General features: G+C 38.5%; 1 protein-coding gene across 1 annotated transcript in view; it reads left to right on the top strand.

Annotated features, from left to right (window-relative positions):
• Positions 1-12,579, top strand: part of OTOG (otogelin) — a 252,596-nt gene that overhangs the window by 130,332 nt on the left and 109,685 nt on the right. The window contains exons 23-26 of the mRNA XM_019519978.1: positions 4,430-4,537; positions 9,089-9,227; positions 9,740-9,874; positions 12,107-12,253. Of these exons, the coding sequence (XP_019375523.1) occupies positions 4,430-4,537; positions 9,089-9,227; positions 9,740-9,874; positions 12,107-12,253 (529 nt within the window). The remainder of the gene's footprint in view (positions 1-4,429; positions 4,538-9,088; positions 9,228-9,739; positions 9,875-12,106; positions 12,254-12,579) is intronic.

Below are 12,579 nucleotides of genomic sequence, written 5' to 3' on the forward strand. Positions count from 1 at the left end.
GAAGAATGAACACAAGAAGTGTCATTTACTATTTCTTTCAATCCGGTGTTGTCTTTTACAGACAGTAAAGATCCTTGTGTTTAAGATTTGAGGAACTTTTTTTTTTTTTTTTTAAGAAAATTTTCATGTTCCAAGCCAAATCAAATCCAAATCCATGAGTCAGTCCAGAACCGTAAGTGGTCCTACAACCAACAATTTTCCTCCACCCTCACCAAAGGCTTCAGATATTTCCAAAGTCTTTTGGTGGGCATCCTATGTACAGGCCCAAGCCCAGGGGCTTGTGGTTTGGATGCCCTCAAGTTTCGCCTGTCTTTAGCCATATGGTCATAGGAACAAGCTAAGGAGAAGCCTCCCATTTAAGATTTGAGGAGCTCAGAGAGAAAGTGAGAGAGGCCCTAGTGGAAAGTTTGTGGGTGGACTTGGGTGGATTCAGAGCTGCACAGATCTGCCTTTGTATAATGGAGGGAAAGAGGAGTATAATGCACCCAGACTGCAGATTATTGAGGCTGCAGTAGTGTCCATGCAAACTCAAGAGAATCTTCTACTTCTATTTCTCAAGCTCAGCTTTTTGGGCTTTGCTGAAGTGAGGAAATATTTATCTTTTAGGCTTGTCTTCTCTCACAAAAGCCATTGATTTCCTCTAATGATACCCATGCCATGATCATTATTTAAATATGCCAGTAGGGCTTAGGAGAGCAATTGATCAAAGCCCTGAAGAATGATGGTTTTGGGGAATCCAATTCAATTGCAGTTGATTCTGATGAAAGGAGAGAGGAATATGTATAATTTTAGCAATGATCTTTAAATTGTACATTCAGGATAAGCATTAGAAATACATTTTGATATTAATATGAAAAGAGATTGTTGGGTCTAAATAGCATTTTGTTATGAATTCTTAGATCACTGAAATCCATCTGGTTGCTTGGCTTTACAAGAGAGAAAGCTGTTATCACTTGTTCTATCCAGTATAATATTACAGAGATGAAACTTGTATTTGGTCTTGCCTTGTCAACATGATGCTCTTTGTCTGTGAATGTGACCTATTCAGTTTGGAACTTAAAGCAGTGGGAAATTTGGTCTTGTAGTAACCTGTCCAGTGAGTGACAGAAAACTTGAGAAGAGTATAGCTTACAAAAAACATTTCACATGCTCTGAATTACAATCTTTCAATTAAACGTCTTTTCCCTTGGGTTGTCAGTGTGCTTCCAGTAAAAATTATAGAGTGGAATAAATGATGTAAAAAAATGTACACACACACTGAAGAAGTGTCTAAGCCATTTAGATTAAATGTATTACAATGCTGAGCTACAGATGTGACTTCTGAATAAACATAATTAGTAGATTACTTCAAGGAAAACACATAGCTCAGAATTATATTTATCCTTACAGAAATGTACCTTTATTCTTACAAGCTTTTTATTCACCTTCCCCCTCCAAAAAAGAAAAAGGAGAATACAAACCCAGCAGTGATACTTTAAAAGATTATTTCTTGCCCCAGATTAGTAAATGTCAGTGCTCAGCCTTTGGTGCGTAATCATTTTAGATGTTACGGAACCTTTAAAAGTGAACCTTTCCTACTTTTCTATTTAACTAGCATGTTCTGTACCCTCATTTTTTCATATAGTATTAGATGGAAACTGTAGATAAGAAGCAGGGTATACACTCCTGGAACTTGAGGCATGCTGGAGCCATAGTAATTGCAACAAAAAGAGTGCTTTATACTGTTACATCTAACTAAAGAGTCACAATGTTTAAAATTTGAATTTCTCATTTTGTAAATCATAATTTTTTGAGTTTATGGAACTTTATAATTGATTAATGAGCCATTAAGGCCTTTGCAGATTTATCTTACTGATTGGCACATAAAACTGCATAAGCAAAAATGTTTGCAGAATTTTTTGAGACAATTTTTGTGGGTCCTGTAGAAAATTGTTACTTTGTTCCAATATGTTATTCATTACATGTATGCATTATATTGTACAGTATTTTGCTAGAACTTCCGTAGAGTCAGGCAATTCAATAATGCTTGTATTAAGTCTTTTCCACTTTACATCTCAGCTTATTTATCCGTGGTATACTTGTTATTTATTCTAGGTTTTCAGGACTCTAGTAACAACCATAAATGAAAGCATATGTTTTAAGTTTCTCAGTATTTGATTTACTTTGCTATGATGCACTGTTCTTCTATGTTGTTGGAGGCTCCAGACATTTTTACTATACTTCACTTAAGGTTCCATTTTTAGTCATTACTACTTTTGTCATTTGTAAGCAAGATTCTGGATTTCAGATTTCAGTCTTAACCTTGGAAACACTTTTATATGTATGTTAACTTTACTTTTGTGAGTCATTTCTTTGAAGTCAAGAGGACTGCTAGTACAAGTAAAGGGAGGCATATGTGTAACTGTCTTTGTTACATTGTATGTCATTAGTAATCATGGAGTGTGTCTACATGTGCTAATCTAAGGCTCATTAGCCATTTTTAAGCCACATTAAGGGTGCGGGGTCTACATGTGTGTGCCCTGAATGCTTCTTAAAAATGGCAAAAGCAGGTATCAAATTTAGGCACAAATAGCTAAAGCTCTTTAGCACATGTGTAGACACACTAAGGCACATTAATGCTGTGTATGTCAACTGACTTGAGACTAACTTTAGTCCCAAGTTGATCTGAATAACATGTTAATGTACCTTAGAGCGTGCGTGTGTAGAGACAAACCTAAATCACCCTAATGTGCATTAAGCAAATGCGCATTAAGTTTAGGCGTGCATAAAAGCACTGTAGGCACACCCATAAAAGAGGTTTTGGGGGTCATGTGTCCAGCTCTCTGCACAAATGTAGGATTGCTGTTTCTAAACTATCTTTGACCAAATGCATGTCCAGCCTTCTCTTGAAAACCTTCTATGAAGATTGCTCAACCGACTTGAATAGTTCCAATGATAATAAGATTACTTGAAACAACCATACAATTTAACATGGAAAAATATCACAGGAACCAATGCTGAGAAGCTGAATCACTGCACATTCAAATTAGAAACAATGCATAGATTTTTAGCTATGAGGGTGAAATTACTTATTATACATAGACCAAGCTAAGGGCACTTAAAACCTGAGCATCTGCAAGTTGAAACTTGTCCTAACTACCTCCTGAGTGTCTCAAAGTTATGCTACTTCAGGCGAGTGTTAACTCTGGACCTTGCTATCTAGCTTGTGTTAGGGTAACTTCAGTCTGCTCTATGGGGATAAAATGAGCAATTTGCAGCCCTCCAGCATCCCGCAATACACTGTTCCCAGTACCTTCTTCTTTCCCTTCCCCTCAGAGCTGGGATAGAGCCCAGATGTTCTGGTTCACAGCCATGCCCCTGTTTGCTAGCACTCTAATGGCAAATCAGAGCTGTGCAGGTAAAAAATGATATTCACCTTTTATGTTTGACTTCTCACAGCATGTTCTCACTTTAACACTGCTTAACCCTCCACAGATTTAGTATGGTTTAAGTGCAATGGATAACTTCAGTCTGACAGTGATTAATGCATGGAACAAATTACCAAGGGAAAGAATTGAGTCTCCATTTTTTTATGTCTTAAAATAAAGACTGGGAAATTTCTGGAAAAACATGCTTTATTCAAACATAAGTTAATCAACTCAGTACAGAATGAACTAGGTGAAATCTGCAGAAGTTCAGATTGGATTATCTTAAAGCATCTTTTAACTTAAGGCAGACAAGCTTCTTTGGGTCAATCTTTTACTAGACCAACTAATTAGTTGGAAAAATTGTTCTTTGCAAGCTTTTGGGTACAAACTCCCTTCATCAGGTAGAGGGACATTGTTTTGACTTAAAATCTTTATATCATTCAATAAGTCTTTTTAGGGCTGGTACCAGGGTTTGAATTACACTTTGACTTTTGTGGGGGTTGGAGGTGGTGGCAGCAGCAGCAGCAGCAGCAGCGGCAGTAGAGAGAAGCCACAGGGCAGCCTGGGCACAGGATCTGGGCAGCTGCAGCAAAAAGTTCCTGGCAGCAACGGGAAGGCGGGGGGCGAGGAGGAGGGTTTTCCCCCATGCTAAACACTAGTTTCTGCCCAGCGGCCATCACCTTATGTCTCTTATTGGGGGACTCAGTCTCCCTGTAACTTGAACCCTGGTTAGCACTTATAGTGTCCGATGCCATTCTTAACATTAATTAGATGGACAGTTAAATTATCTGTGAATGGAAGTAACCAAACTGCATATTTGTAAGTGTTGATTAAAACTTGCATTCTTCAGTTCCTGAAATTTTTAAAAATATGATAGGTGCTTTTAAAAGAAAAAGTTAGCTGGGTGACTTGAAAATCATTTACAAGTGTAAGAAAATATTTACAAATATGTAAATCTGTAATATGTAAATATGTAAGTTATATTTCCGTTGAATGGATATGTGATGTTATGTTTTTGATAGCCTCGTTAAACATGGTGATGCGTGCTTTGAGCCAGATGAATGCCCGTGTTCATGGAAAGGAAAGGAATATTTTCCTGGTGATAAAGTAATTTCTTCCTGTCATACCTGGTAAGTAAAACTCTGTTCAGTTCCATGTTAAAATTTAAATTTATCTGCTAACTAAAACTTCTCTTGTTTTGTTTTCCCGTTTCTTGATTATAGTTTTAAAGCCCAATTCTGTTGTCATCTATAGTAATTTTATTTTTACACTTGCAAATAAGTGTTAAAAATAGATTTTTTGAAAACTGGAATATTGTTTCAAGGGTAACCAAACAACAGCATATTATGTGAGAGAGGGCTGGGCACTATAGGCAAGATTTAGAACATTTTTACTCTTGACTATCAATATCCCAAGGTAATCTAAATTTAAATCTAACCTCAGTTGCTAATTCACCAGATTTAGGAGAGAATCATATTTATGTAGAAAGTGCATCCCGGTAACCTTTTCTCAAGAAAGAGTTTTCTTTTTCAAATTTAGAATTGAAGTTGAGAAGCCTATGAACGAAAAAACATAACCTTAAAACCATTAGTATACATGCTACAGTTTTGAAATAAGCAAATTCTATCAGCAAGATAGCAGATCAATAAAACTGGCCACTGACTCTCTTTCATAGTTAATGAATCAACAAGATTTTTAAGAACAGTTCCCAATAGAAACATCACTTTATAAGCTTAATCATTTAAACTCAGAAACTGTCCACTTTAATACCTAATGCTGGGAATCTACCATGTGACCTAAAACCATGTCACTCTGCAAACCTTCCTCAGCACCCACAGTAGAGGCTTGGATACCACTACTTACACCACTTTTAGTGCAGTAGGCAAAGATTCCATATAAAAAGCCAAAACCTGAACCCTCCACCCCTTTCTCCAAAAAACCCCCCAAAAAACAACCTCCCCAAAACCCTCAAACTCACCATTATCTTATCACCCTGAGAAGAACTGTTTTCATAGTGGTTCCCTCCTCTATTCTCCCCTTTCCCCTGTTCAACCTAGAAGTCGGCACTAATCATTTATCTAGATCATCAGAGTAATTAGCCACATTTTCAAACATCAAGATATTATACAGTACTGTAGCCTGCAACTTACCAGTCAAGCTGCTCCTTCTTTTTGACTCTTCTCTTAATCTACCAGGGATATTTAACTGGTATTTACCTGGTAAACTATTGGAGCTGGCAAAAAGCACTAGAGCCTAAAGCAATGAAGGCTTGTCCAGTCGCACTAGTCAATGCCTTGTCTGGATGTCTTCGCCCCTCCAGCCTTGTGCTGACTGCCTACCTCTGCCTCTTGTCAGGTCCTCAGCTCTAGAAGATATTTGTAGTCCTTTGGCCGACTGGTGAAGCGACTTACAAGCCATCTCCACTTGGCAGGAAGGTAAAGCGACCCCGGGTTACTTACCCCCTTATTTCCAAAGGCCTCTGCACTTGGAGCTGTTGTTGGATTGCTTGCATCAAAGAGAATCCTTACTCCCATCTAATTTCTGTAGGACCTTACCAAAAGCCAGCTGCATTGCAAGCAAGAAGACACTAGATAGCTAGCCTTCCCTAATTTTTGCTGAAGGAAAGTCATTTTTGGTTGGAAAATCTTATGCCATTCCCCGTTCCACACAAACTCACTCTTCTGGGACTTGGGCCCTTTGTGGTTCCTGTCTCCATGTCAAGAAGTAAAGACTTGCTGAGTGACAAAAACTTTTCCAACAGCAGACTAGGTTCACACCAGGCTTTCGCTACCAACTTGATTACACCAAAAAATGACATACAGTACAAAAAGGCCATGGAAAAGTGCGTGTGCTATACGAAACGTGTCACTTGCCCATGCAAAACCAAAGAGAGCTGCCATACAAAACAAGCCCATTGAGCCTTCATAACATTTACCAATTTGTTTCAAACTTTATTTGGTATAGTCTCATGATAATCCCAATAAGAATAAATATGAAATAATGTGGTATTCATATTAAATGTCCTGTTATTAACCGTGACTTATATAACTATTAACATAATAGAATAGGGCAGCATATGACTGTACTATAACTACAATGATCTGCAGAATTATGTCTTAAAATTGCAAAGATATTTTTACTTATCGCTTCAATAATAGCAATATCTGTTAAGAATGGATTGATGCCAAGAAACATGGAGCCCAGTGCTTGGGTCTGCACAACTGTTGCTCCTGTATGCATATTTCTTAAATTCTGGGGCTGACTAGTTTGGACCTTAAAGTAATCGGCAAGTGCCTCTGGATGTTTTAACTGTTGTCACCTACAGTAGACACCTGTGGCCTGAGGCAAACTGAAGACAATGTTAGTTGGTGTTATTCTCAAATGCACTTGTAGAGGGCCTCTATGCTTCTTGCATTATAGATGGTGGTCCTTTCTTATTGCCCAGAGGCCAGCATATAGAAGTGGGTTGGGATGTCTTAGGAGAAAAGTTGTGGGGTTTGTGGCTAAGTAAATCTAGTGATCCCAGCACATCATGTAGGGCATGCAGAGCAGTATTTTTTATTTCTTCCAGCCATTTCTGTCTCCTTCCAAATCTTCTAAGTATTCTTAAGAGAATTGGCAGAATTTAAAGGTAACATATAGTAGTAAGTCAACGTAAATGAACATAAACTGGTATAAGTTATCTGCCTAGGGGAAGCAAGGTGGACTATCCAGGAAAATAAGTCTACAATAAAGCAGGATGAACCCTCTGAGGGTCTAAAGAGCCAAGTACTGGGATTCCATGAGTTAACAATTGCCTGAAAATTCAGGGTAGTAGACTTGATGTCTCATGTGGTGCCTTTCAGTCCCATGTTCCTATGCTCCTGCTTTAAGTTGCATTCCCATCTACCTTCCTGAGAATTGTTTTTTCTTACTAAAGCAATGGCCTTCTACTCTTCTATCACATAAGATTAAAACTAATATGAATACATGCACTATTGATATTAATATGGATATTAATAAGTTAATTTTAACATTTGATTATTTACCATATACTAGTTATTGTATCAGCTATTTTACAGGAAAAATCAGACCCTTAATTTATTCATGCAGTGCAAGCCCCATTTAAGGAATCAGTAGGGAAATCAATTATTCATTTTCAAAATAAATGTACTATGTGTGCTGAATAGATGCATACAGTGCTGAACATATAAAACATGCTATATTCAGTTTAAAGGTTATGCTGTAATTGTATCAAAGGAATGACTTAAAGCCTTTATGTAGGATGAAGTTTCCAAAGATGCAAAGTGATTTTGGATTTTAAGTCTCATTTTCAGAAGTGACTTAGACTATGTCTGCAGGGTAGACATTAGGAGCCATACCCTCAAATGCACTGGTGTTCTGCATGGGCTGCTTCTCAAACCACAAGTAGTGCAGCTGTATCTTCATGGTGCTGTAGAAGGGCTGATTAGCATTGGGGTGGGCTGAAGCACCTATCTGAGGTTGGGGTATGGACCCTCCTCCTCTTCCTCCTCCTGTTTAGAAGGCCACTTAAGCAGCATGACATGTATGGGGATGCCATGTAGCTATGTCCTTAGGCACTCAGGTGCATGAATCTTATTGTAAAGCTCATAACAGCTTCTGCTGTTTTTTAAAATGGAGTTTAGGCTCTAAAGCACTTAGAGGGTATTTAATTTATTCCCTTGGTCTCTACTTATGCAAATATGGACTGAGTAGAGGACTACAGGAATTAAATTGATCATGGATATATTGCTTACTGGGTGTGTCTACATGTGTAGTAATGCACTTTTTCTAATGCGCATTAAATTTAATACCTCCAATGCGAGGTACTAAATTAATGCTCATTAGGCTGCGTTAATGTAGAGTAGCAGATGTGCATTTTTTTTAGTGATACTTAATGCACAGTAGACTATTTTACTGCACGTTAGCATAATGTCACAGTTTTTTATATGACACTTTAATGCACTGTAAAATAGTCTACTGTGCATTAAAGTGCATGTGTAGATGCATCTACTGATTCCAGCATTCAGCCTTTGTTGAAACAACTGTGTTATGTGCCTCAAATAAAGGCCTTGTAATATTGGCCGTGGACAAATATTTACTTCAAGTAGTTTAAAAAGGAAAGGGGGAGCTGCTACTTGGGAAGATATAGCAGCTGCTACCCTCTAACTACTCGTAGCAATAAAAGGAAGCCTATAGTAATACAAGTGAGATAAACCTCACCAAATTTACCCATGGATAAGCAAGGTTACACTTGGAAGCAGTTCTGTACATTTGTATTTGTACAGACTTGTGCACACATAGCAGTTAGAGGACAACACCGGTTTCACAACCCCTGAGCAGCAACTCCCCCTCCCTCTGAAATCATTCAAAGTGAGTGTTTATCTTAGATGATATATTAAATTAGTACTGAGGCCTTTTTTTTTTTTTTTACTGATAAATGCTATGCCAGTGTCAGGTATGCTACAGAACCTACGGATTCTAAAACCTATAAATGGAAAGTATGTAAATACAATATGTATTTTTTAGGTTGAAAAACCAAATACCTTGTACAATATTTGCTACTATTTTTGCTTTTCTGTGAATATTTCTAAGGTTTGAAAGATAATCAGTGAATTAATTGTGCCTTGCTTGTCAGTGATTACATCGGATATTTCCATTTTTGATCATACATTTTTCAGCGTCTGCCAGCATGGGTCATTTCAATGCACCTTCCACCCCTGCCCATCAATGTGTACTGCCTATGGGGATCGGCATTACAAGACTTTTGATGGACTCACTTTTGACTTTGTTGGAGCTTGCAAGGTTCATTTAGTTAAGGTGAGATCGTTTCTTTTCTGGTTCCCCAAAATCAAGGTTTAAAAATTAAGTAGGGGAAACTTTTTTGCAACTGAAAATCTGGTAATGTAGTTGTGTTACTTACATATTTTTTAAATTACTTGCTTTACTTATGCCACAGTATTATTTTGTTAAGATTATCCTGCAGGCAATTTCTTTTTGAGTTATGCAGTTGCAGCAAACATGAGCAAAGTACCTTAGCAGGAAGAAGGCAAAATTTACAATGCCTCCTAAGGGAACAGATGAAAGCAGATGGGTCATGAGGTTTTCCATGCATCTGTGCTACACAGAGTCTAATCTAGCTTCTGTTCTACTTCTCACCTACATATACTTTCTGTTGATTATTTAATGTGTTTCTTAAATTTTGAACCATGCCCTAATTATGCTTATAACAGATTGTAGTTCCTGTCAGTGATAAGAAAAATGTAATTATTTTGCAAAGCTATAACAAAGTATTATTGATTTAGTTTACATATTTTGTTTTTCCTCTGCAGAGCACATCGGAAACTAGTTTCTCAGTCATTATAGAAAACATTAACTGCTTTAATACAGGAATCATTTGCAGAAAATATATTTTCATTAATGTTGGAAAATCTTTTATAATTTTTGAGGATGAAACTGGAAATCCAGTAAGTTTCAACTTCTTAATATTACAGTAAGAGCACATGCATATTACTGATTGCATGTGTTCCTGTTTAACAAAACATCTAAAAGAACAGCTATTCAAAGTAGTCTGCAAAAGTACGTTATCTTGTATAGTAGATGCTGATTGCATTTGGCTAGTTCATTGGAATCGGTGAGTGAAATGTACAGAATGTAATATATAAAAGGCCAGACTAGATCAGTGGTTCTCAACCTTTTTAGATTCAAGACTTCTCTCAGAAAATGCCAGGTCTTAGTTTTCATCATTTTTGACTATGGAAAAATACTAGAGCACTTCTGTTACAAAGAACTTGGAATGACCACAACAGGTCAGAATGTTTATCGATTCCTATTTGATATCCCCAGGCTTATTTTGTGAATCATGCTTGTACACCTACCAGTGGCAACATTATGTTGTCACTTCAGCAAGCCCAAGATTTCACTTCATGTCTCTGAATTTTTTAACATTTCTATACAATTAAATAAAATAAATACCAATTACATTAGTTTGCACTGTGGTTTGGGGAGAGATATTGTTACTACAGATCAGATTCTGCTATTTGTACACTGAGTTCTGTTACTTCTATATGTATTAACATGGTATAATATTCTACTATGGTAGAGCCCAAAGATCAGGACTGAGTCTCTTTGCATTTGGGGCTGTGCACATACATAGTTAAACGTGCTCTGTGCCACAAATAGCTTGAAGTCTAATTGGGACTGATTGCAGAAAAAAGTCCTGTTCTGTGAGTAAGGTTGGGAGACTGTGGCCTCATGTAGGGAGGCTCCTGGTTAAGAAAACCCTGCATATTAATAAAATTAGTTGTGCACGTGCTTACATCCTAATGAAATTAGTAAAAATTGCACCTGTGCACCTTTGAGATTAATTTTGCAGCTTCTTATGGAACCTGTTCAGCATTTTCATGCACTGTCCAATCCTGCTGTCTGAAAATGTGAAAAGTCGTAGAGAGGAATTCTCTTATCTTTTGCTCATTTACATGATAGTTTTATAGCCCTGTTAGTTATATATTTGGCACTTGCACACAAGCTGCAATTCTATTATCCCTGTACAGAGGACACACAAGGGTGTGTATGTAGACTGAGCATGCTCAGTAGACTCTGCAGTGTTTGGGTATGCATAGATCTATGCATATGCATATCTGAGAGTTAAGTCCTCTGAGAGGGGCCTCCTCTGTTTTAACCCTAGTACCATGTGGTTGTGGCACTTACCAAGGAAACAGGTTCAGGGCTCCACTTACCTAGAGGGCATTTTTGAACCCTCATTTTTAGTACTCTAGCCACCAGACCACAAGTTTGGCACTGTACAGGCCTCTCTTCAGTGTTCCTTTTGAAGGTGAGCTAATGTACCTTGCACTTAACAGTCGTGGGTTGGAGAGTACTGAGGACATTTCTGCAGAGGCATAGCAGTACTGCTCTGTTTTGGGAGCAGCATGGTACCTGGGGCAACATTGGTTTCTGCTGTGCCAATTGCAGTGGCTGCTTTTGTGTTACCTAATGAAGGTGGTGCCCAGGGCTGCTGCCCCAGTTCCCTTCCCTTGGTTATGCTACTGAGTTCACTACTGAGTTTATGCTCCATTAGAGGCAAAAGTCCAGACTAGGACCTCTGCCCCTCCAAAGCATCAGCCATCTCACTAAGCTACACATGCTCCATGTTATACTCTGGCTCATGACCCTACATACCTGCCTCTTTGTGCTGCCCAGGGAACATGCTCAAAAGGAGTGAGGCTCCAAAGGAGTGCTGGAGAGAGAACTGCAGAAATGTCTGGCTTGTAGAACCATGAGTAAAGTAGCGTGCTAGGAAGTCAGACAGAGTTACACATTCAGTCCCCCTCTGAGTGAGTGGGGCCTAAAACCTGGATCTCTAGCTTCGTAAGTGTGGTATTCCTGCATCCAGCTGCTGCTGCTGTGCCATCACCACCAGCACGTCATGGTGCAGACTCCCTGAAGGCCTGCTCTTTTTGGACCTCCTCAAAATCAGTGCCTGGGGCTAGTGCCCTGCTTGCTCTCCCTAGTTATATTACTGAATGCTCTCATGATCAAAAACTGGAGTACCACATTACTTTCTAATCACAACTTAATACTAGAACAACAATTTTAAAATCATCCCTATCATTCATTTTTGGTGTACTTAATTTCTTTGTGGCTAGACACTTTTAAAATATTTTATGTTATGTATTGGCTTATTTTGTTTTGAACAGAGTCCATCCAGTTATATAGAAAAATTACATACAATACATGTATGGAAAGCCGGATTTTTCACAGTTGTTCATTTTCCAGTGGAACATGTTACCATTCTGTGGGATCAGAGAACAACGATTCATATACAAACTGGACCTCAGTGGCAAGTAAGCAGAAGTCAGAACACCTTAATGCAATTTATACAAAACACTTAGCTAACTCCCTTAGCTCCCTTGTTGAGGGAGCTAGCTGGGGTTATTGCGGGGCCCCTGGCATGGCTCTATGAGCGATCGTGGTGCTTGGGCCAGGTGCCAGATGATTGGAAGGTAGCAAATGTGGTCCCCATCTTCAAGAAGGGGAAGAGGGAGGACCCGGGTAACTATAGGCCCGTCAGTCTTACCTCAATCCTGGGGAAACTCTTTGAGAAGATCATCAAGGAGCACATTTGTGATGGGCCGGCATCAGAAATGATGCTCAGGGGCAATCAGCATGG

Source organism: Gavialis gangeticus, unplaced genomic scaffold (assembly GCF_001723915.1).
Source record: "Gavialis gangeticus isolate Ggan-Ray unplaced genomic scaffold, GavGan_comp1, whole genome shotgun sequence".
Lineage (NCBI taxonomy): Eukaryota > Metazoa > Chordata > Crocodylia > Gavialidae > Gavialis > Gavialis gangeticus.